This window comes from Channa argus, chromosome 13, assembly GCF_033026475.1.
Source record: "Channa argus isolate prfri chromosome 13, Channa argus male v1.0, whole genome shotgun sequence".
NCBI classification, from domain to species: Eukaryota; Metazoa; Chordata; class Actinopteri; order Anabantiformes; family Channidae; genus Channa; species Channa argus.
In genome coordinates this window covers 4,870,366-4,896,906 of record NC_090209.1, presented here as the reverse complement: position 1 = coordinate 4,896,906, position 26,541 = coordinate 4,870,366, and the positions used below count along the sequence as shown (strand labels likewise).

At 40.9% G+C, this 26,541-nt stretch overlaps 2 protein-coding genes across 5 annotated transcripts in view; both read right to left on the bottom strand.

The window, feature by feature from the left end:
• hspg2 (heparan sulfate proteoglycan 2) overlaps positions 1-16,723 on the bottom strand; it is an 89,704-nt gene extending 72,981 nt beyond the window's left edge. For 3 of the 4 annotated variants that reach the window (XM_067525592.1, XM_067525593.1, XM_067525594.1), the window contains exon 1: positions 16,102-16,723. In XM_067525592.1, coding sequence (XP_067381693.1) covers positions 16,102-16,170 — 69 coding nt within the window. In that variant the 5' untranslated portion in view covers positions 16,171-16,723. The remainder of the gene's footprint in view (positions 1-16,101) is intronic. The other variant, XM_067525595.1, reaches the window with a different exon arrangement.
• Positions 16,724-20,986: 4,263 nt separating this feature from the next.
• On the bottom strand, positions 20,987-25,678 carry agmat (agmatinase (putative)). Its single transcript, XM_067528369.1, has 7 exons — positions 25,150-25,678; positions 23,570-23,772; positions 23,372-23,420; positions 22,868-23,063; positions 21,489-21,668; positions 21,263-21,347; positions 20,987-21,179 (listed from the first exon to the last, which is right to left on the bottom strand). The coding sequence occupies exons 1-7, from the start codon at positions 25,422-25,424 to the stop codon at positions 21,106-21,108; spliced, it is 1,062 nt and encodes a 353-aa protein (XP_067384470.1). The 5' UTR covers positions 25,425-25,678; the 3' UTR covers positions 20,987-21,105.
• Positions 25,679-26,541: the final 863 nt, after the last annotated feature.

Below are 26,541 nucleotides of genomic sequence, written 5' to 3'. Positions count from 1 at the left end.
AGTCCAATTTGTGTTCAAGTCAACCTGATCTGTTAGATCAAAATGGAGCTTTAGGGCACAGAGGCACCAAGCCATCATCGAAGAACTAGTGGTGACACAAAGGCCGACTGCTGCATCGCCTTACATGACCACAGGGGCACTTAAACACACCACAAAGAATAAAGCCAGTGGCCTAGTAGTGTATATGTTCTGTGCATGAGTAGAAATTACCCTCCTTAGTAGCAGGTTTTGGTAATTCGTTCCATTCGTTGTCAAAAAAAGGAAAGTGGAAAATAGGGCGGTGGATAAACACATTGTACACAATGTAATGTTTATCCTATTCCTCTTTTTGGATCCAATACTGCACTTAAATGTATCACCTCTGCTGGATTTTACCACCGTTGCTGTTTTGTACACTAACTGAAACCTCACCAAGCTGGTGAGCTGTCATCCTGATACAAAACTGCTTTCATTTTTATTATGGGAAAAATTTATGTATGCTTGTTAATACAACTGACAATTCTCAATGACTGAAGTTTGGCTTGATCCAACCGGGATTTAATGTGTCCAGTATAATAAAAGGACACATAGGGAGGCAGGTGACTTTTACATATCTGTGCTATGGATCACTGCTGACTGAGTTCCCACACATTAAGACAGCAGATCTCAGAGGAAAAACAGAGGTTTGAATTCCAGGGGGGGATAAAAATACCACAGGACCTGCGTAGCTGCAGGTATTATTACACCCTATTCCAGAGGATCTGCAGACAGAGCATGTCGTAAGGTCGAGTGAGCTTCTACTGACCTCTGTGCCATTTCAGACAACGCATGCTTTATAATGTTTTACCATTTTAATTCTTTGGCAAAACCTGAGTAACTAATCACTGACCATACACAAAGTTTAAAAGATGTAAGAAATTGCAAGTCACTGCACATTCCTCAGACCATCGGGCTGCTAATTTTCTAATTCTAATATTCTAATATAAGAGTTACGTGTTTGATGGCCGCACGAAGGAAATGATATTATGCTTGGGAAAATGTTTCAAAGATGCTTTTTGTAGGAGGCTCACACCCGGTGAAGAAAAAATTTATGAGCATGTTCCAGATCTATGGTCAGAGGTTCAGTACAGCAGGCTGTCTGCTACTGTGGTTTGCAATCGCCTGCCTGCCCCCCACCCACAATTTGTGGTTTAGGCCTGGACTAGAACCAAACACTGAAGAAAGCCATGCTTCAGAAAACGCTCTGAGTGGTAGCAGGCACAGCCAACTGCTGCTCCTCGTGCAGGCACACCCACATCTGTAAACCACAAAAAAACTAATTCACGATCAAATTGTAAGTTCCTCACAGTAAAAGCATGCAGCTCACAGCCTCCGAGAATTAGACTCCATTAGAAAACGTCAAACATGGTAACACTTTGTATCACGTTTCTTTTTCCAACCTGTAGAATCGAGTATCTTAGCAACTTTGTTTTCACAGCATCCAGGTTTTAATGACCAAAAATAGACAGGAATGTTTTGAAGCAGATCCACCCACACTCTAGCAGAGATGTCGCTTTAAACTTCAGCCCAGCAAGGGAGCTTTCCTGCTTGTTGTCTTCTATGTTTGGTCAGGGAAGTCATATATACCCCCCCTCCCCCCCCCAATTTCAAGGATGCACTCAAATCTTAACTCCTTCAAGCATTTGTTAGGTTTGTCGTGTCGCGGGGATCAGCTACACACTATATTCAGTGTTAAACTCTTGGTTCAGACTCCCTGTTTCACCTTTGACAAAGAATCAAGGGGCATGACACTTACAAAGAACAGGATTGTCTTCTGGGGTATAGTTCAAGTAGACAGAGCTGGGGAATCCCAGCTATTTGAAGTTGGATTTCTCCAGGGGTAACATGCCTTTGGTCTGGCTAGTCAGAAAACCCAGTCATATAAAGAGGATTAGTTGGCCTGTATTACTCAGAGTAAGCAACAACTGTTCTGTTTGGCTCATGTTTCATGTTCATCTCTTCTGTCTTTCAGGCCATGACACAACAAGATGACAGCCAGCCACCAGGCCTAAGTTGGGCCTTAGGTGAGTGTCTGTCTCGCAATATTTTGCATGGTGGCACCAGTCAGAGCACTGTCAGTGACTTTTTCAGTGTATGGTGTAAGAGAAACAGAAGTGCTGATAGCAAGCAAACGATAAAGTCGAGAGGGCAAACTCAGAGGGCTCATTTTTAATTTTCATCCCATCTGAACATTCCAACATGAGAATATAATGGACATGGCCACCTTGAGACCAAGTGCACAGCATGACTCATGATGTGCCAGATGTGTACGACATTACATTGTTTATAGTTTGTGGGCGACTGTGGCGCAGGAAGGTAGAGCGGTTGTCCACCAATTTCACAGTTGTTGGTTCAATCCCCGGCTCCTCTGGTCACATGTCGAAGGGTCCTTGAGCAAGACACTGAACCCCAACTTAGTTGCTCCCGGTGAGTGTTGGCCAGCTGCATAGCAGCTCCCCCATCGGTGTATGAATGTGTGTGTGATTGTGAGTGTGAATGGGTAAATAAGAAGCAGTGTAAAGCGCTTTGAGTGCCAATAGGTAGAAAAGCGCTATATAAGTGCTGACCATTTACCATTTACCATTTATATCCGCAGTCCACCTTCAAACTTTTCAAATTGTTTGGGTGACAAGTACAGACTACCCCTACCTGCTGGTATGGAGAGTCTCGGTTTGGTGTGTCTCTGCCCTTACAATTTCTAGATCTCTGTAAGCCCATAAAAGGACATTTGCATTTCATTCTAAATTGTCAAAACACAGCTTATTTGCTGTATGGGAAAAATTGATGATAAAACTTTTTGCAACTGGTGTTTGAAGTTTCTTATGCTTTTGCATTGCCTCCCCACTTTGGAAAACAAGTATGACAAATCCAAGCCATCCAAAACCTAAATCAGTCTCACAGCAGCCTCTGGATAAGCAAACTGAGAGACTGCAGGATGAAGATATGGTTATGAATAAGAGTCGGGGGAAAAGCTGTTGGATGGGAGATAAACAACAGTCCCGTCTTTTGTCCAAGGTCAACAAGAGCCTCTTGAGATGCCTTGGACTCTTCCTGCATCATTTGCAGTTTTACAGGCCTGACGCCCAGCTTAGGATCCTACCGAACACGATTAAAAGAAACTAAAACGTTCAAATACAAAAGTAAAGTCACAGGGATTTTTAATTTGACCCTTATAACCCTATCAAACACAATAGCTCAAAGCCTGAATATTGCACCCTGCTATCATTTTAATGGTTTTCCTATCTCAGCACTACTTATCATGTTTAACTTTAGATAACACATTTCAATAGGGGTCCAGTTTAAAAGCCAGTTTAAAAGCTATGTCGATCACTGAATTAGCAGAATAACCTACTCACCTAGACTAGGAATCTTTCTGTCTAGACTGTTTCCTTTGGGATCATTCCCTGTGGGGAATCATTAACTACTATGTCTTACAGACTGAATTGCAGGCTGTGGCATGGTTTCAGCTGATTCACAGAATGATTGAGAAAAGAAGGAATTAACCCCTCTAAAAAAAAAATTTAAAAAAAAAAATTAATAAATATATCAGATTTTTGGTACACTTGGTTCAATTGTTCCTCAGCCTGCAGCAGGAAGCGGTGCACAATCTCAGACCGAACAAAAAACTTTTGGCTCAGCAAAAGGAATCCACAAGCATGTATGAGTGTGATAAAACACCATTTTGGCCAAGGCTAAAAGCTCTCCCCTGATGAACTTAGGGGAAGGAATTCCCCCAGACAGAACCACGCCTGCTGGATCTTATGCTGTGAGAGCCAGATAAAATCCCTAAACTAAAATTGAACACTTCCTTTACTTCACTTACCACTCCTCTGCAAGACAGTACCAAAAATAAACTGCCTACTTGTTCAGAGATGAACAATGCCTCAATGCAAACACAGCATTCACTGCAGTGTAAACAGACAAAAGCAAACCAGATCCCAGTGAATAACTGTGAATACATACCAGCAATAACTGCACACCGTTATTACTTTATTAACTACATATATCAGCACAGTAGCAACAAATGTACAAACAAATAAATACCAACTTCCTACAACCATACAGACAATTAGATTAAGATTTTACAACCCAGATCTTATTTTGTGGACTTTCTTTCTGGCTCTACAGCTAAATAAATAAAGATAAACAGATACACAACAATATATAATAAAACACCTAATAAATAATACACATAAAAGAGCATCGCCTCACAATTGATCATACAAGTTTCTACACAGGTCCCTAGTCAGTGACAGAACAAGCCCCAGTATTTGGATGTTAAATAAATAGGGGTGAACAATCCTTGAACAGACCTGTTCATTCATTTAAAGTAGTCACCTGTGTTGCAGACACATCACATTTTGAATGATAAAAATTGCTGTAAATCCCACCCATGTTAATGGATCTCGAGTAAATGCATGCAGTCTTTTTCAGCCTGTTAGCGAGATCAGAACATCCCACTTTTGTTAATTACTTTAATTACACGTTTTCCGTCACAGGATAAACTTCTACACAAACGGGGGATTTTTTTGAGGACAGATTAATACAGCACTAATACATGTGTTTTCACTTACCCATATTGTCCCTTTAGTGACTGAACTGGCTACCTCAGACAGACAGCTACTTATTTCCACTGCTAAATCTTTATGGAATAAATACTGTATAATCCCAAAATGCCCGGGGGAATTAAACAGCACAGTGCAGATAAATTGAAAGGACGTTTAGACAGCTACTGAGTGACTAGAAGCTCAGCCGCTACGCCAGTTCACCACCTAGTCCCTACTTAAGCAATGCTAGAGCCTTGTTGACTTGGTGTGAGATTAGGACAAAGTTTCCCTGTATTTCCCACTATTTGGCTGCCAGGCAAATTGGTTAGGATTGGTTAGAAATATACAAGATCGTTGTTACACTTTATTGATTGTTTTTCTCAAAGCGATTGAAATAGAAACACCCTATAAAACTGTGAAACAATGAGTAGTAATCGCACCACTGGGGAGCTAACTGGGACCCCCAAACCACTATTGAGGCCAATCATTGCAGGCATTTACCTTGGAAGCAGAGGCTCTTTAATGATCCAGATCTTGTAAAAAAAAAGCTCTCATTACAACTAACCAGAAGCAGGACATAAAAGTCAGCAGTTAAGTCAAAAAAGGTGGGTAATTAAAGAGCAGCCCTTATTCCATCAACTTAAGTTTTGACATTTGTAATGTGTCGAAATTTATGTCACGATATCGACACGATATACATGTGAAACACTATCTTCCATGCGGTCTGCATCACTACTATGCAACCCATGATGCGGAGACTATTAATAGCCTACAGTTATAATAAGGACCATGTGAACACTTTTTTGCCTTATACTCGGAAGATATTAGTTTTTTTTTTTTAGACTGAATAGCAGTTCTAAACAACTGCTGGTGGCTGACACAGAGGAGACTGCAGTTCAGTCCCTTTAATAACACACCAAATGTAAATGATACAGGAACTTAAGAGGATGCATTTGGCTTTGTACCAATGACACAATAAACCCAGGGGGGATACATCTGACAACCATAAACAAAGTCTGCAAGTATTTACCTCTGAACAGTTGACAGATGAATTTCACCTGTCCTCATAATTCCATGACAAGCCTTAATTTGAAGGTTTGCTCACACTTACAAAGACATATGTTTGCCAGGGGTTTATGCAATAATACAAGAAAGCAGGACGGCCAACCTGCCCATTCATTGGAAGCAGATGTGAAGGATCCATTTCCTACTATTATAAGAGGTAATTACAGGCAAGGGGCCCCGGGTGCCCATGAAAAAATACACCAAACTCCAGTGGTTAATCAGAGAGGTGAACCCGTTGGGTATACAAGACAAGAGAACCTGCAGTCTGCTCTCTGTGTGACTCATCAGTGTGCTAATGCATAAGCCAGCACAGGGCAGTTCCTGACATTTCAAGCAGGAAAAAAAAAAAGACTAGAAAGAAGATAGAATAGGAGTCAGCTTTCACTAGTGAGGTTAGAATTCATCTGACCTTCATGATTTTTCTTTCCAATGAAAGTTTCACTCGACATGCATAAAAGCACAGTAACAAATATATTATTAAATATTTCAATGTTGAGATATTTGTGCTGATAACAGCATGCATGCACAGTTGAGTCTTGCTTACTTCAGACCACTGTAGAGCATCTAGGGTCCCATTTAAAAAAAAAAAAAAAAGAATCTCAATCAAGTGTTTTGGAATGTTGAAGCATGACACCTATTGTTTCAGGGTGTCTGGCTGATGTGTTTTTAATTGGTTTTGGACAACAACTGAAGCTAATGGCACAGAAGATTAAGGTTATCCAGGTCACAAACAGACATTAACTGTGAGTAGAGGTTATTCCTTGTTGCTTTTAATGACTGTGTGGGAATTGTTGAAAATACTGTTATTGTAAGAAATGATCTAAGATATCTTTTAAAAAGCATTGACTGTAAACACTACAGTCCCTAGGAAAGTGTTCATTTCTAAAAAGATATGTAGAGCAGCCTTTGACTCAAGAGCTCCTTAACACCAGAGGAAAGACAGCAGAACTGCAGCAAGCTAGCGATATTTGCAAGATATATTAAATTGTTATGTAGATTAGTACACTACCGTGCCACATAATATCAGATGGACAAGCTCTGGGCAGCAGGAATAGTGCTGACTAAGCCTCAGAACACAGCACCTAGGGCTGATCAGACACTAATCTCTCCATATCTGGTCGGCCTCACACACACAAACAAACAAAAAAGAACTGGTCTTCTTCTGTTATCTCCCTCAAATCTTGTTTTTCATTATTCCTGCATTGGGAAAGCCCTGATGAAACAGCAGCCTCAAGATAACCATATGCCCAGAGGCAGGCCTGAGGTCTGTGCCAGAGAATCTGATTGCAGTCTGCAGTCAGCACGTTGTGCCAAACTTTACCCACGATGTGCCCCCATCCCCACCGCTTGTACTCATGACGGGGTCAAAATAGAGCCTTAGCAGGTACAGCCTGGCAGGGAAGGCAGGGCCTCTTCCTGGCACGGCTCAAAGAGTCTCCTCTCTGTGCTTACAGTCCACATAAATCACACAGGCCCTCAGTTCAGGGGAAGAACCATTTAATTACCCCTTTTAAAGCAATAATTGCCTGACTTGGCTGGAGGTGCTGCCTGCATAAAGACAAACAGAAAAGTGAGACCTTCACTGTCTCACATGACTATTGACACATCATCCGTGGGATGAGAGTTAAATCGACCAGTTCAACATATTTACCTCACCTGGTTACACAAAGAGTTCAGGGCAGCAAATCTGATGTTGCTTCTACTTGTCACATTTAATCAAGTATCACAACAGCTGCGCACTGATTAAAAAAAGAAAAAAATCCAATGCTTAACAGCTGCTGTTCCCATAACTTAGGCCTTGTTTTTGTGGTGTTGGACAGGCATTGTTGGTGGTTACCAATTACTAAGTGTAAACTGCATCTCTCAGCTGAGAAGAAGCTGACTCACAATTCCCCGGATGCTAATTTGGTTCGGTTTCAAAACAAATTCTCCAATAGATTTTCCATCTGCAGGGGTCTCTAACTATGTCATCTCGGATCAAACAGTGAACTGCAACATTCAGGACTATAGAAATAAGTTTTTAAGCTGAGCATTTAGAGGCCTCTTCATTCCATGGACTCAACAGATGGTTTGGGTGGAGAGCAAATTATATACAGCCACTTTAGTCAAAAACCACAGAAATTCCCTTTGCCTTACCAGCTGTTTAACAAACCAGCCTTCAGCAGCAATAGGCCTGCCAGGTACTGGGTAGACTTGCTCACTGTGGAGCCTTTAGGCACATGACTGATGCTAAGCTACTTTAGTCAGCGTGGTGGCTAAGGAGTCTTTGTGTCTCTTTGTATTTAGTTGGCAGCAGTTGACATGAATAAAGATTAAAAGTGAATTCTTCCCTCAGATTCCCCGACTGTGACCTGGAATAGCTTCAAGAGTAGTGTGTTGGAAAGTGATCCGGCAGCCTACAAGAAGCTGTGATTTTTAATCTAGTGAAAGACTCAACCGCCAACAGGGTCTACATTCCACTCTTATCAATGGCTCGGTTTTCATTCCTACAGTCCATACACAGACATCTAGTGTGTTGCTGTTACACCTCCCATCCTGTCTCTTACAGAAACATACATCTCTTTGCACCAAGGCAGTAATGGAGACCACATCAGCTGTAACACACATCTAATTGTTGAACAAAGTATTCCCGGAGTATAGCATTAATCCTATCTTTGTACAGCAGGCTCATCGAGCCTTGGACTAATACACATGTTAAAGCAGTGTGTGGGGCATAAATAGGAGCGATGCTCTGTATATAAAGTGTTTGGAAGGTGGTGCCTCTCTTTACCCTTCCACAACTTCCAGGTTGCCCCACTGGCAACCTGCGTCTTGCCAATGGGACAATATATAAACAGTTTAGGGGGTTTAGGGAGTAAAAGTAACTTAGCCCATCCAAAACTACCTGCATCAACACACCCACTTTTTATATTGCTTTTGCCGTTTTCATTGCCAAAATTAACCTCTTTCAGCATTGCCATACTTTTCGTTTATATTGTGGAAAAGCTGAGGAAACACTGTTGTCAGTCAGGGATGATTAGGCCTGATTCTGCCCACTTGCATTTAACCATTTGGAAGGAAGTACTACATTTTTAAACAACAAGTATAACTCGAATAGTCTGAGCTTAACAAATACATAATACTAACAATGTGAACAATACTGGTGCTTTATTTCTGACTTTTACAGGGATAATCAATTGCTCACATACCATCTTTTTGCCTGGAAAACATACCTTGACCTCAGTCCTTGTGTATGTAGTGTGTAGCCATGAAGTGACCCCTTAACACCCATTTCAAAGGGTTTTCATTTTAAAACAAATCAGGTAGAAACATTCCAAGTCATCCAGAGAAAGGGCAGTTAAACAACTCATGGGACTAAAGCACAGCTGATAAAATCTGACACAGGCCAAAAGACTTGCTTTGTCTTGAATCACAGACAGACGGTGGTAAATCTTTCCCCGTTATCAGGCCTAACTCTGGCTTGTGTAAAAACAGAGAGCTTGAGAGCAAAAAAGTTGCAACAGTAAAAAGCTATTTCAGTACGTTTTTTTAAATCTAAAGTAATATTAAACAGTTGTATTTAATTAGATTATACTCTACAACAATACATTACTTCTGAAGCACTTTGTTTTAAACTTTGACAATGGATATAAGGTTATCTGCTTCATTTACAAAACCCAAGACCAGGCCAAAGTATCTGTGATTTACAGTAAATGCTATTTATTTTTCTGTAAAAAATACAGTATGAGGGTGTGTGTGTGAGAGTGTGTGTGTGTCTAGATTAAAGAGTTTTTCCATTACACAACTTGAGTCATGGCATGAAACATGTATCTTATAAAAGCAGAAAACCTGGAGAGAAAATATTTCCAACCATTTGCTCAGCTGAAACACTCTGTGATGAGTTCAAAATATGACTTTCTAGCTGAGAGAGGAAAATAAAAACAACCAGGGCTTGTACTGGCCTAATTAGGTCCAGGGGAATTTGTTAATCCTTAGTTCCAGCTTCATACTTGCCAGGTTATAAAAAAAAAAAATTGTGAAAACTTCTGTACAGCTTTTCAGCTACAGTCTGTGTCCAACATAAAACTCTGTGATAAATACCTCTAGGTTTTTACTGCATAATTAAAATCTGAAAGTGCAGAGGAGCTGTTGTATAAAGACCTGGGTGTGAAGATATAAAGGCAGAAAAGAAGAAGAAGAAATACAGATTATTTGAATGTATAAATGTGAACATATTTCTGAGAGAAACTAGATTTAATAGAAAACAAAAATTATGGTTGTGAGAAAAACAACGCTGGGTAATTTCTTTCTGCATATATAGAGCAGGACATTTGACATTTTTTCTGTGCACAGGAAAGCCTGAATAAACTTTGCTTCAGGGGAAGTGGGGTCCTCTTGTCCTGTAGATAATTCCAGGTTTCATTTCCCCTACAGGATGGTGACTCAGCAAGGGACAAAAGTTTTAGGCCATCACAAGCCACTGCACCAAAACAATGGGCTGCTGGCAACCCCCTGAACACAAACCCATTTGCTTTGCGTTCTAAAGATATCTCATCATGGGAAACCACTTGTCTTAAAGCATCGGTTACCAAAGCACAGGATGATCACGTGGGTTGAAATGAATTCTCCACAGCAACTTTAATTTAGCCATTGAAAACTCATCTATAGCATGCGAGGGTTCACCAGTTTGGTCACCTGCAAAATACTATAAAAGGAGCAGAGAGAGGAAAGGATATTAAGGTGGAAACAAGATTTTTTTAATCAAAATCCCCTGGGAAAAAGAATTGTATATTTTTGTGTGTGTTGGGAGGGGACAACAAAGTGAGAAATGTTATGTCTTGTGGTTTTTTTAGCTGACATGATAACACTCCTCCTGTCTCGTCTAAGAAGCCCTGCAGCCTTGTTGAGGGGCAAAGACAGGAAGTGGGCTACTTTAAATCACAAGTGATGTGACTTAATGGAGGTTTCGAAGGCTGACTGGGTAGCAGTTCACTCTGTACTTGCCTCACATTTGCACACTTTAGCTGCTGCTATAACATGGACATGTCCCTACTGCGGGACAAATAGAGGTTTATCTTATCTTATGGAATATATTGCATGTCTGATTACGACATACAAGTTGTACTTGTGTTGTTAACACTGTGGTCACTTCTTGTGCACTAAACTGAACTGCCAATCAGATTGGACTGATTTCCCGACGGGCTAATGCTAATAGATGCGGATTCAACATATCGAATTGACCAAAAAGCAGCTGACAGGAGTCCAAGGGGACATGTAAGGGACATGTTGCAAAGACTAGGCTGGATGGGGTGTGTCTTGACCCTAAAACAGTGGTGGGCATCCTTTTTCTCAACAAGCAGCACTGCGGCCTTCGAAGACCAAAGGTCACCCACAAGAAATTACCCAGATGATCCCAACGCATCTGCGCCCACAGATGCACTGTAGCAACCACCTCCAGCTGAGTCTGTCAGCTCCCCATACACAGAATGTAGATACATTAAAATAAGTCCTACAGCTCTTCTGGACTAGAAATGATCAAGTTCTAATAGTATACAGAGTCAATTTACAGGGTTTGTGATGATCCAAAGAAAATTAATTGTAATCAAGAAACAACATTGCTGTTGTACTGTACTGTACTATGCCAAAGAGAGCTATGAAGAAAGTAGCCACGTGAATCATTTTCAGAAGTCGTATTTACTTTTATTTTTTTAAATTTATTCTCTGTGTTGTTTTGTTTTTTTTACTATCTTGCTGTAGCTCAGGGAGCCTGGTGGCTCAGTGGTAGAGCATTGGCAGCTGGTTCAAATCCCACCTCACCCAGACACCAAGGCCAACCTTGGTGCCGGTCCCGAGCCCGTACAAAAATGGGAGGGTTGGGGCAGAAAGGGCCTCTGGCGAAAAAAAAAAATTACATGTCAAATCATTGTGTGAAAAAAGTTCTGCTTTGACGCCCCGTGAAGGGACAAGCCGAAAGCCGGTGATCTTGCTTTAGCTCATTATAAGAAAAGAACAGTTAGTAAAAGTTACCGAGCTCTGTGTTTAAAACAAAACCAAAAATCTTTAAATTCGTAAATGCATTGGCTTGTGGAACTAAGAACAACACAAGACTTTGATGACAAGCCTACAAACAGGCTTCTGAATTAGTGAGCAGAAAGGTAAAGGGAGTGTTTACTGCATTTACCGTTTACTGAGACATAACACTCTGAACTCTGCAAATTTCCCCATTTGAACTTAAGGGTTTAATGCAGCTTTTTAAGGTTACAATGAAGTCTTGGAAAGATGGAAGTAGCTGCTTGACAGGTAGAGACATGTACAGTGGGAGGAAATAGAGGAAGGGTGCACCAGTCTGCGCTCTGGGAGTGACAAATCATCAGCTCCGATAAGACACCGGGGTGGGATTTTTATAAACACTTCTTTCATCTTTTAAACACAATGGAGACCAATTAATGATCGCATTCCGTCAGTAAACTTAAAAACCCAGAAAATAATGTTTTCCGTTCTCAACACACAAAAATGCTTTTAGTGAAAAGGGCAGCAACCCCCGTTAGAGTGGCTGTATAAGTTGGGAGGGACTAAACAAGACAAAGCAGCTCCCTTAAGCAAAAATTCGAATACCCTTGTGACTTCACATCAATGCCAATAGCAAAGACAATGGCAGATTCAATGGGGAGCAAACATCCATGGAGCACCTTCAAAGAGAAAGTGCAATATAGTTAGCATTTCAATGAATCTCTAATAAGTGCAAGCCTCAGTACAGCCTGGGAAAGACAGGAGAAGATTGTTTAAGATGGGCACATCCGTTAGTGTGCACAAGTCGTTACAGCCTTTTGTTCTTCATTTGAAGCGGAGCAGCATGTTTTAGATTTACTGGAAGGCTCACTCCTTACAGAAACGAGGACCGAAATAAACTTTACTTTATGTTTCAGTAAAAATAATGCTGCCGCTAAAAGGACTATTGTCTGTTGAGTTAAAGGATGGCGACCTTAATCACTGGAACCCAATAGAATTCTAGAAAATAGACAAAAATCTAACATTAATCTTTTTTTTCTTCTAAGTTTTTTTCTACAAAAAAGGCAGAACTTAAACTTTCTATAGCAGCCCCCATCCTCCTAATGTTGAATGCACATAGGTCTGATCAGCCACAGCTTTAAAACAAAAGGCATCCACAGATGAGGTGCTTCCGAGAGGGCAAGTCTGTGAAGAGGTGTGAATGGAAAGAGTGGGTCTCTAGTTACAACAGGCACTTCTCAGGAGTATGCCTGCTCATGTCAGCACATGCACAGTGTTGCTGTACCAGCTGAGGTGCAGCTGTGTTTCGAGTTGACTCTTCCTTATGACATGGACAAGAAGTTGGGCATGAATATACAACGCTACTGCAGGAGTGGGAGGCGGGGGGCTGCATGTGTGAGGGTGTGTCCCAGGCAAAGGTAAAGCAAGAACATCAAAATAACTAAGGCTTTGGTGCATGTTAGCGATCTACATTTCTAATTTGCATCAATAAACAGCATAAATCTCAATATTTCAAGGAAGTGGCCACACTGGTTGTTTTTCATGAAAATTCTAATATTGTTTGCATACTGCAAAAATGTGTAACAAGACAAGACAAACTTATGCCAGAATATTGCATTAGCCCATCAGCATCTGCATCCAATGGAACATTTGTAACAGCACAGAAATATTCGCAACATAAAGAAAAGCTCCGAGAATGACGAACAATGTTGGCCTTGCTTATTTACCACATCACAGCTTCTCTTGGAGCACCAAACATTTTGGATTGGCTGGCATTGCACAACGACATGCAAGATGTTGAATGTGTGGGGTCATGTAGTGAGAAGACACAAAACAGACTTGCATGAGATGTCGGACTGGATACACAAAAGTGAAAAGTGGACGCTAATCCCGTATGTGAGTAAATGCTGGAGTGAGAAACAGAGTCAGGTTGAGAGCCCTCACCCCTGTGACCTCCATACTGACCTGAGTCACACCTCAATGAGGAATCGGCGCCTACTGGCCTGGACTCCACATGTGCAAATGTGCTTGAGGAGCACTGTCCCATCAGCTTAAGATGGGGTTTTAATTCAACAATGCAATGTTTACTGAACTCAGTCTTCAAGCAGTTATGTGAATGGGTTTTGGAGTGGAGCTGGTGTTTGCTCTGCTGCACTACTGACTCTATAGAGTCCTCATCGACTGTGAGAGGCAATAAAACACCAGGTAGCCTGGTGTGAAATCGCAACACAGAAGAGACCAGAAAACTCGCTCAGTCAAGGTGTTAGCCAGCACAGGCTAAACAGATCATCAAATCAAACTGCTGCTGCATAATGTCAAGCATAAGAATGATGAGGTTGAGAAAGACGGTTATTTACGCAACACGACACATGTCGCTCTGCAGACTATACTGTCACTGAAATTCCAGTTCCCCTTCCCCCAAACTCCCCAAGTAGTCAAGGGAGATTGTCAGAGTCCACACTGGGAAAGATCTACGTCCCGTTCTTGGTAGCAGCGCTGCTCACACTTGGTCAGATGTCAAACATTAGAAGACAAAGCCGCCTCCAACCACTAGTCTTATCCAAACCATTTCCACTTGTGAAACACTAATATTTCTAAAAAACACAAGGTTTGTGGGATCAGACATTTTTACAGCTTTTTGAACAGGAATATCACGCAGTAAAAATGCCTGACCTTGGGTAATTTCCCACACCAGTAAGACTGGTGGCCAGCAGGACATGGGTAGTTTTTTTGTAGTGGAGAGTTCTTACCCATTGAGAGTTTTTATTGGCTTTGATTGTTTGAGTTAATACGCATGACCCCGGCAGGGCCAACGCCGGGCCTGTAGTAACACCAGAATGTGTGCTTAATTGAATCAAGAGACAGTTCGCCTGCTGTGGTTTAAAATCATAATGCCAGAAACAGATGTTTGTGGTTCCAGATAATTCAATTATGCTGGTGTTGTTGACAATAGTGGTGAGTCAAAGCTGTGGTAAAAGAGTCCTGGCCATCTCCTGTTCCCTCTCAGTGTCACTACACAACAGAGGATAATAGCCTCTCTAGGGAGTGGATAGGTTTTTTTTTGGATGCATGATACTGAAGAACCCGTGTTGCCTTTAAGGATGCAGGTAACGTCCATTCTGTCTCGATTTGACTGACTGACAGAGTGATAGATGAAGTCATTCTGGGAAAAGGCACAGTGTTCAATAGCATGTCACCACCAGGATTCAAATAAACCTTGAAGTCATAAGAAGGTGAACACTGAAGCTTTGCAAACACAAGCCCATCACTGCTGATATACTCTGTATTTAGCGGGTGAGAGATTTCTGTCTGCTGACCAACACAACTACACCCCATCATTCAAAAAGGCTTCTGATCAGATCAACGCAGAGATACTGCAACCATGACAGCTCTGTTTATTGGAAGGCATAAAAGTAGAAGACCAGACGGGATATCATGAGGGCAGAGAGTCTATTCTCAGCAGCAAAGTGCCAGTCATCCTCTATATGATTCATACCACAGATTTAGCAACATAAAGACAACTTATTTCAGACTCAAATGTATTAATTACACCTGTAAAATGCCTAGCGGTGAACCGGCTGACGCATTTAGTTTAATTGAAATCTAATGCCATTCATCCAGCAATAAAGTATATCATATTCTCTGGTTCCAGCTTCTCTACAGGGGGGATTTGATGGGGTTTTTTTTTCTGTTGAATTTCATCGGTTCTGAGCAAACAGTCTGACACAGTGAGCCATTTAAAGGCTGAAAACATTGCAGTGCAGTTGCAGTGGCACAGTATACTACAATGAATAAAGCCTGAGGATGGAGCTTAGTACGGAATTTATAATATACTGCACTCTTTAAGTTTAGTGGAGCTTCGATGGGGAAGATGACAAGTGGAAAGATTTCTCTTCACCTTTCCTGAGTCATCCAAATGCTACACTGCTGTTTTCTTTCTGACAGATGCTAGGTTCTCCAGGACAAATTCATTCCAAAATGCTTTTTTTTTTTTAAATCACATTGTCACAATTAAAGTCAACTACTGCTACCTATGTTGGAACTGAGGCACAGTGTAGGCAGTGCACAGAGCAGACTGACACAGTTTGACTCCAGGGAGACTATGAATAGCTTGTTTCTATGGACAAACTTAGCCCTGCTTCACTCAACAGGAGCTTCTAGTTTGTCATATTAGTTTTAAAAGCATCTTTACGGTCCATGGTCATAAGAATGTGTGTCCGGGGATTTGATGAGCAGTCCACCTGCATGTGAGCAGCCCTGCACCAGCAGGTCCCTCAGTTAACTGAACATAAATAGTAACATCAACACATGCTTCTTCCTTTTTTTTTTTCCGCCTTAACTAGGACATGAGATGCACTGATGAGTAACTTTGGGTTGGTTTAATTAATAGGGTTACATGTGCGTTTAGAGGCTGAATGAAAGAGAAAATTCCCCGCTGGAGAGTGGAAAGATGGGGAAAAGGAAAAAGTTGGAGCTGACTTACAGCGACCAGCTGACATGTGAGTATCAAGGAGAGGGTAAGTCCACCGATCGAGGTGCTCCGGGTGCCCATTTTCCACCAACCCAGCCCAGGCTGCAAAATGCTGGTGGAAACAAACAAACAAAAAAACACAAACAAACAAAAAAAACACAAACAAACAAACAAACAAAAAAAACGAGGTCCTTCGCTCCCCCTGGTCACCGCAGTGGCGTGTCGCCTGCGCCCCTTTACAGACTCTCGGTCTCCGTGAAGAAACCCGACTGCTCCTCAGCGCCGCGCACCCGGTAAGACTTCATCAACAGGTACCACACGCAATCCTGCTTTCGCGCTTTTTTTGAAACTACTTCACGTAAAAAACGGGGACTTAAAATATGGACTGAAAGCGGCTCCAAAGTCTTCTCCTCCTCCTCCTCCTCCTTTTTTCTCCCGTGCACTCTGAAACCCTGGGTTGTGCGGGCTAAATGCGGTCCGGCACCGTCCCACTGGGGAGTCACACTGTGCAGTGAGCCCGCGGCCGAAAAACAAGTAAAAGGCGGAGTGGAATTCAGGGAGTGCTGAAAGGGAAGACAGCTAATCCCAGGGTGGGTACACGCCACCTACTACACCCAGAGTAGCTCTGTGCATGAGGACACACTTCCTCACGTGTGTCCAAAACCCACAAAGTACTACTGTAGTATTCTTATTGTGTGCACGTGGGAGTAAAGTCTGCCCGTGGCTGTAAATACCGAGTTAACATTTTACTTCAAGTAAAAGGAGCAGCAGCGCGTGGTGGAATTGCTCCACAGAAAGTTTTTTTTTTTTAAATTAGTTTCATTATTTTGAATATATATGCACAAATGTTGGGTTTCAAAGCAAATAACTGTGAAGAGCAACTGCAGAGTTCCGTCCCGTTCATTCTCTGTGGGACATGTCAGCATGGTTTTGCAATGCACTGTGGGATTCCAGCCGATGTGGGACAGAGCAAGCAAAAGCCACGATTTGAAAGTTTGTTAAACTTACTCGGATCCCTAAATACTCCCTGAGTCGCCGACCTGCAGGATTACAGATGATATTTTAAACAAACTGCTGCTGGAGAAAGAGCAGGTTGCTTTAGCTTTGGACCTGCTCCACAGGAAGCGAGGTTCTGATATATTTTACTTCCAGTAGGTTTTCAATATAATGAATAGGGGGGTAATGAAAGCTCTTAAAAATACAAAAAGAAAAAGGCAAAATCTGAGCCTCAGAGTCAGTTAAGGGGGGTGGTGGGGGTCACCACAAACTCAGTACTGGCCCCTCATCTGACCCCCCCCCTTATGCAAAAGGGTTTGGATCCACCACGTTAATCAGGTTTATAGGTCAGGGGGACCCTGGGCTTTAACTGCAAAATAACCCAGGCACAAAATAACACTAATAAAAAGATTCTAACTGACCACAAGGAGTGGTCTCTGTCAGTCTGGTGGTCTTTACATGTCTGTGTCCAGGGGCCCACTGTGTCAAAATCCGTATCTCTCTGTAACAGCACATCTTATCATACTGTAGATGATATGCATTATAATCATCTGCAAAGTACCCAGCAAATGTACAAACCACATAAATCCTCACTTCAATGTATTAAGTGAATAACAGTAGCTTATGGTTGTTCTGAAGAACTGTACTGTAAGTCATGTAATTTACTTTGAAGTATTTGAACCCATTTCCTCAGTAAAATTGCCAACAGGTTACTTATTTTGGAAAAATATACCTCAGTAAAGTTAGAATTACCGTAGTGTAGCTGCCCCTACCTCTAAATCTTACTTGAGAAAAATGTTATCAGCAAACGTTACTTGAAAGCAAAGTGCTCATTATGCAGCCGGTTGTTACTGTCAGTGTTGAAGCCTGACTGATGCACAGCTTTCAAAGGGTGTTGCTGGTGGAGGAGATGTCATAAAATGCTACCTGGGAGCAGTGGGGCACAATGTACTCAGTGTTCCTATTACAAGATTTTCAGTGGGTCTTTTATTATAGAATCTGTCTGTGCCACATTTGGATATGTCAATGATGTTAAAAAAAACATTTTTGTTGGGTAACAAATTTAATCCAAAAAAGTTCATTGAAAATTCTGATCCTTAGAGATTAACAGATTTATCTTTATCTTTTTTTTTTCTTGGAGCAATAAATCTGGAGTGTACTATTCATGCCCTCAAGTCAAATATTTCCAAAGTGCTGACTGTCGTCGCCAAATATAGTTCCACTGAGCCCTCTACAGGACCTAGAGGGAACTTACACAGAACTAAAATGACCACACTGGATACAAAGAACCAATTCAAGCATCAAGTATAAATAGGGTCTTGAGAGAATTAAGTGTACTGTGTTGCTGTCCCATCAGAGAGGTGTATTAAATACTGCTTGTGGGGACTGACGTTAGTATTTAGTGTTTTGGGAGGTGGACTGTCTATTAATAATCACTCGTACAAATGACATATTTGCCATTTGGCAATTGTCAAGCTGGTTTGTATGTCAATTATATAATTAATTATATAACCACAGTTTTGTTCTAAAACATTTTATTATGTGTATTACTGTGGAATGATAAAATTAATCTGTACATAGGAGTAAAAACTGAGTAATGTGCAAAATGTAGACTGGGCAAAGTCATGAAGAAGAGAGGCTCATAAAGGGAGAAAGATGGTTTCCCCAAATGCGTCAGAGCAGGGCAGGGATCCCTAACGCTGATCCTGTGACTCGCTCAACCAGAGCAGATATTTGCTTGTCAAACTTTCTTTCATATGAATTAGTAGATAATATTAAAGATCACCTTCTTGTTATTTATTTGTAAGTTAATATATTGAACTGGTTCCATCCAGATATGTGAATTAATGTTTTGTGTTTAGCTATCACAAAGCCCTAAACGTTAGTACCTAGTAATAGTGTAGGTCTTGAAGCGGACATGTAAGCTCTTCTCGAATATAAGACAAAGATCATTTCTATTTTTTGACTGTGAGGTCATACTAGAAGCATCTAACTGACCACAGTGGTGTGATTCAAGGACTCCTCCCTTGCCTCCTGTCAGCAGAAAAGCACTGGAAAAATCATTGCCTCAAACCTCTATATAAGCTATATATATTTTTTATTTTTTCTTTCGGCTTATCCCGTGAGTTCACAGGATTCATCAATTGGTCAATAATTGGTAAATAATGCTTAAATAATCGAAATTGTTGCAAAGACAATATAACGATAAACATTAGTATTAGCTCTACTTTCTCTCTCTGCTTGTCATGGAAACCTGAAGGGCAACTTCACCCATTTTAAACTTGCTTTTATTGACAAGTTCAGGTATATTAATGTTTGTAAACTTCCGTCTGCTTTCCCTGTAATAAAATATCTCTTTGATGATGATGTCACCTAGTGTTTCATTAGACGGAGTTCAGGTGATGTCATCCAGATGCGTTCTGAGTGACACCTTAACCAAGAATACAGTCATCTGACATCATCTGAACTGTAACATGCATCCACATGATGCCATCACTGTCCTAGAAGCAGTCTACAAACACAAGCTAAGTCTGGTTGACTCCCAAACCCATGTTGCCATGCTTGTAATGTGTGCACTTTATTAGATGCAGCCATGGTGGTAAAGATTTCAGATGACTCACCATGACAGAAGCCAGCTCTTTGCGGCGTTTCCAATTAGAGAAAGTGGAGCATCAAGTGCGCGTTGCCAAATGGAGCAGGACTACGCAGCTGTAGAGAACAGCTGTGACAATGAGCAGCAGATCAGCCAAAGAATGCAAAACACTTCTGCTGTCAGAGGGTGTCAAAAGATTTAGAATCTGATATATATTAATTTACGTTGGGAGACTTTAGTTTTTCTGTCTTATCGTCCCTTTTCTTCACCCTTTCACACCAAATAACTTAAAAAAAAAAAAAACACTTGTTAACAAAACCAGTAAAGATTATCTTTTAAATGACATTGCAGAGCACAAACAGAATTTTTATTGATTTTTGACCTTTAAATGATAATTCAGAAAAATAGCCAAGTAATGGCCAAGTTATTTTACTAAAACACAGCCACCAATTGCCAACTCTTGAGACAGAATCCTATATTATTAAAGTCATACTCTTTGGTTTAGTGACACACTCCATGAGAGTGGAAAGAGAGTATTGTCCGAATCATATTTGCCCTGTGCTTAAATAAACGATGCATGAATGCAATGCACACACACGATGCACTGGGACAAGTTGACACTAGAGGTTTAGTGGTGCCTTGGTATTTTTTACCTAATAGTCTAAAACAAATGTTTCTTGTGAGAACACTAATAATGTCCCGAGCAGCTGTAAGATTGGACACATGGTTTGCTACTTTGGGTTTTGATTTAAGTCCATAACATGGGCCAGGATCCCAAAGTCACAGATCCTGCACCTGATTGTGTTTTTTGTTAGACTGTTCCTTCCTGGTAAACTGCACACGCATGACACTTCACGCTCCTAGTTTTAAATACAGACTTTTCTTCAGAGAAAATTAGAAATTAAAATTAGTATTAGTTATATTTAGTAGAATAAAATGAGTCCCTTTAATGTAGCTTAGATTTGACACTACATTATGGCAATTTGCAGGTGATGCAACACCCTTAAACATGCGTCACCTGTTTTTGTTCTCTTTATTGCCTCATTATGACTTGTTCTAATGAAAAAAACAGCATGTGAGCACGCAGCTTCCATGTTAACAATAATCCTTCTGGCTTATTGTTAAAAAGCTGACAGTTTATGTGTGATGTACCTGTGTAGTTTGCAAGCATGTAGATATTCTGAGATACAGTATCAGCATAGTAGTTGTGGTATTTAGTTTACAATTACTTTTTACATGTTGGTTTAAATCCCTATCAATGTCAGATGTGTCATTAGTCTTTTAAAAATGCATGTATTGTCCTACAGATTCTAATAAAATGCTTAATGTTTATTGAATGAAATTAATAAAATCAGGTTTGGTGTTGAATTTGTGTTAATATCGTTTTCAACAGGACTACCTGCCCTGTTCTGTGTCGTCTATTCGGATCAGTAATATTTAATTTTCGGGAGGACACACAACATTTCAAAGAGGAGGTTGGCACCAGTCAGTGCAGTGTTTCCTGTAGAAAAAAGTACACGTATATAATAGTTGTAAAAATACAAAAGGTAGGTTTGATACGAAATGATATGTGTCCACAAGTACCTGTGGTGTCATAAGGTGGAGATACCTCCACTAGATCGCATCCAACAAGCTTCAGTCCACGGCAGCCGCGAATAATCTCCACTCCCTGCATCAAATAAGCAACATAACAAGAAGGCATTAGTATGGATACAGTACTGTGAATATTGACCAATGCAGTCGCCTGTTCATTGATGCATTCAAATACTTTCTTAAGTAAGAGACTCCAATCCTGTTGCTTGACGTTTACCTGGATAGCGGTAAGCCCTGCTATCTCCGGTGTGCCTGTCCCAGGAGCAAAGCCCGGGTCGAGAGCGTCAATGTCGAAGCTGAGGTATACTGGCCCGCTGCCCATCTGAGCCCTGACCTCAGCCATCAGGGGTGCAAGAGATTTGAACCAGCACTCTTCCACTTGGACCACACGGAAACCCTGTACAATATACAAAAAAGAAATGTTTGTAAAACACACAAAGTGTAAGATTATGACCAGCTAACAGCCCAAATCAATTATACTGTGCCTGTTACTGGCTGCAACAATGAGTCTTTCACCATGTACTAGGGTTTTTGATTGACCAAAAACTAGTCAGGCGAATCAAACAATGTGTAACCAACCAACTTGTAATTTCAAGGTGTTGTAGATGCCTCCCATGAACTCTGAGCAGCCCTGGAGACAGTGCAGTGGCAGAACCAGGACATTTTTATGCGGGGAGCAGACTAGAGCCAGTATTGAGTTTGGGATGGCTACTGCCCAAAAAAATTATTATCTTTATAAATATGGTACAAGCCGACGTGTTCCTGTAATTCCACTGGAAATGTCACACACATGCATTTGACTGGCAATGGTCCAAGGAAAATGCTAATTCAGGGTTCGTGCAAATTTGTGCACCAACAATTAGTAAAAATACAAGGACCACAGGTGTCACATGTTCAGCTGGTGTGTTTGTAACAGTTTTTAGACAATATGGAGGTATCGCACACTCACAGACAAACAAGCTTGTGTGGGCAATATCAGAAATATTTTAAAGTACATGCTGGTAAAAAAAAAAAAAAAAAACCTTTTTGCAGGATTGGGGTTTTATAGTTACTTAAACAGTAGTAGTGCTGTACTACAGCTATCAAAGGGTAATTACAGATATAAAATAATGAACTTATTTGATATTGTTCACACTGGTTCGTGTCACGCTGCCATGCTTACGGGGACTTTTGGTTAGACTGATTAGTTATTAAAGGCCCATTTCCACTGCAGGAACTTTTTCCAAGGACCAGCAGCCTCTTGAGAACTTACTCCCTCTTAAAAACAGAAATAAAACCTAACAGCCTATACAGATAAACCTGCCTCTAATGGTAAATGATTTAATACATAATTACTACATCCACTTACTTCATATGGGACCAGGGCTGGACTGGGATTATTAATAGGCCATAGATTTTCTGGCCAGATGGGTCCAGTTTAAACCACCATACACCTGCAGTCAGCTGCTGCTTTTTAATTATTGTTTTCCCTCATTACCATTATTTTGTAGCACAAGATTACATGAATAATCTATTAGCTGGCCAAAAGAAATTTACCGGCCAACTATTTTCATTATTTATCCTGTTTATTAGACCTACGGGATTCTAGCACAGTACCTGGGCGCGGCTCCATTCATAGGAATCTGCAGAGTAGCCCGTACCACGCAGTCCGATCTGGACCACTCTCTTACAGTCCAGTAACCCTTCCTCCACACAGCGTCTGAACGGTGTTCCGTGTCCAATCTTGTCCCCCAGGATAACATCTCCGGTATCAGCGTGCGCATCCACATGGACCAGTCCTACTGGGCCGTGCCTGAAAAAACATCACAGAATGTAATATATCTGCACTGAAGCTGAAAACAAAAGGTTAGTGATATGTGAGAAAATGAATCATCAATACTTTTGAGAACTGATTAACTGTTTCAGTGGCTTCATCAACTTATTAAAATCAAATATTAAATCACTGTTAAACATTCACTTAAATTTTCACTGACTGGGGAATTAAATCCTCACATTTGCTACAAGAGCACATTTTTCTGCTTTTCAATTCCTACATTAACGCAAACTTGTGATATTATGGATCATTTACATTCTCCAGTCAACGATACCTAAACTACTTACTTCTCAGCCACAGCTTGCAGGATTGGATATGAAATTGTGTGATCACCACCTGTGGAGATTAAAATATTCTTCAAGTGACCTATGATCAAAAATGCTCTACAGACAGAGCCTGGCTGTCTTCTAAACTTAATAATTTACTGAGCTGCCATCTGAATAGAAGCCGAACCAATCCTTCCTTTTTCCTCTAGTCTCTCTCACCTATAGTTAGAGGAATACAGCCAGTAGCCAGGATTTTCCTGTAGGCTGTCCTGATGCGCTTGCAAGTGTCTTTCAGATCATACATATTCACATTGACATCCCCAATATCGGCCACCATGAGGGACTCATAAGGCGCTGCCCTGGTGCCACTGTTGTATGCTCTCAGCATGGCAGACTCTACTCTGATCTGACGAGGTCCAAACCTGTAATAGAGGAGGAAGGATATGTATTTCATTTCAATGCTGCGGTGATCGAAAGATTAAGTTGTGGTGCACACTGCACCATTTAAGGCTAGTTTTACTAACAAAGCAGATTTACTCAGAGTAAACTCGGGTGTACGGCAAATTATATACAAAGCACACGTCCAGCCTTTTTATAGCCTAAACAATCCACTTGTATAAAAATTTACTATGACATGACATTAAAAGGCTACACGTTTGTGCATAACTGGTAATTGTACAATAGAGGCCACAATACTGTATATGATAGACAAATGATGCCACCCTGCAATGAATGATTTTATTATGATACTTAATTCAATTTTGGCTGTTAATTCATTTGAACTTTTATATCACCAACTGTTAAAAGTATGACTCTTATTTGCAATAGTGTTTTGTTGTTGTTGTTGATGTCTTTACTTCTCCGCATATCAATAAATGTTTCATGTTTTTCCATACTTAATTTACTATGTTAAGAATTTGTCTATTTATTCTCCTTATAATGTTCCAACTCTATTTCCAGAAAGGTTGAGATGTTGTTTAGGGTCAGGGTCAAAAGACTGGAAACGTTGTGTAATACTAATATACTATTAATTGGCAAGAGGTCATTATTAAGACTGGGTATTTAAAAAAGCATCCTAGAGTAACACACTGCTTCAGAAGATGGGGTAAGGTTCATCACGTGCATGTTTTAAAATGCATGTTCAAATGCAAGGTAAAATTTTACTGTGCAAAGAAACAACCAGGTATAAACAAGATCAAGAAACACTGCTGTCTTCCCTAAGTCAGAGCTCATTCAAAATGGACTGAGGTGAAGTCCAAAACTGTCCTGTGTTCTAAGGAGTCAAACTGTGAAATTATTTTTGTGTTCTCCGTGCTAAAAAGGACCAACTGAGTAGTTTTCAGTGCACAGTTCTGCATCCCGTAACAGTGTTGGGTTGCATTAATTTCATGCAACATATGCTTCCATCCAGATGCAAATATTACAACATCCATGGCTCAGCAGTAAAAGAGTCCAGGTGCTAAACTGGCTTCCAGTGCAGATCTTTGACCGGCTGAAAACATTTGGATCATTATGAAGTGAACTGCTGAGCAGCTGAAATCAAATGAAGTCATGTGCCTGTGCCAATTCTTAATATGTTGTCTTTGTACTATTTATTTTACACAACATCCCCAACATTTCTGCAAACTGACGTTGTACATTTTACTTTGAATTTCTCCTTAAATCTGCAGACAAGTTCCAAATAAGAGTGAAGCTTTGTTGCAGACACATAGGTTTGTGGACTATACAGCATTTGCATTTTTATTAAAACCCTGACAGCAGCTAGTGTTGAGGAACCACACTTCAGAGACAAACACCACCTTGCTCCGGGGCGGTTGGAGGTCCCGGTATCTATTGGGACGCCGACAAACGCCGCATCAAGCCCGTCCGCCGTCTCCTGGAAGGGTAGCTTGGCCATGGTGGGGATCCCTGACACCCGGGCGACGAACTCGGCACTCGTCGGTACATTGAAGCGTTTCCCAGAGCACGTTCTGTTGGGGTTGGAGCGGGGATCCCGTCTGGCGCTGCACAGGGCCACGGTTTGCCGTAGAGAGAAGAAGTTCGTTAAATTCAGGTTTCTCCACAATGACAACATATTTACCGAGATTTAGGTGCAACACAGAAGTGTGTGAGGTGTCAGCTCCTGCTGCGCGTGGACCTGCGCTGCTACTTTAAGTGTTTCCTTCTAAGCTCGTAACATTCCGCGTTTGATGCACAAAGTACCACACACTTGGACCAGTGTTAATGTTTACGTGGTCCCACGTTGCTGTGTTTGAGAAAACAACCTCTGGACATCTAGTAAACGTTAGACAGCGTCCACTGCGCTGTGTGAGATAAACTCGGCGCTTCCGTTGTTGGGCCGCGCGTGTGGAGGTCGAAGTTGCGACGTGATTTGGGAGCTTGAACGCAGCATAAGTTCAAAACCCGCTGTGGGGCAGGTGGGAGGGTCAGTGCAAAGTCTGCCTGCAGAGCCTGAGGGCTTGGAAATGTTTAATGAGTTATAGAGCCCTACTTTATGCATATAAATGTGCTTTATTTTTACTTATATATTTTATCTTTTATATTATTTGTTATTAATTATGTCCACATGATTCCATTCTTATTTGACCAGTGTGCCCTATCTGATAAAGTATAAGAGATTTACACAAGTTCCAGTGGTGGAATTGCTAATAAATGACATACAGCCTAAGCAATTATTTAACCTTGTTTGCAAGATAGAAATGTAAAATGAAGAAAGAATGAGTCTCGAGATAAGGGAGGGAGAGTATGATGAAGTAAGAATGATCTTCTAAAAGATGAGCTGAATCATGTTTACTTGAAGACGATAAATGCTGCAAATTCTACATTTTTAATGAGCTTCATATTGTATAATGAGATTGATCATTTAGCCTAAACATACATGTAGTGTAATAACAAAAAACTAATAATAAAGCTTACAGAGACTTTATAAGATTTAGAACAAAGACTTGTTCGGAGCAAAAGTTACTTTTTGATTTGTATTATTGTTTTCATGTGTACAATACTAATGGGAGACTGTTGCGTAAAGACACAGAAGTAACAAGTGACAATAACGTAAAACATGTTTATAATAATATAAAATAGGTCTTGACTGGAGAAATGACAGGCTACTGTAATTGTTGACCTTGCCCTTAACTGTGTCCACATAGCTGCACAAAACTATGACCCCAATTCAAAATCATTTGGGACGATGT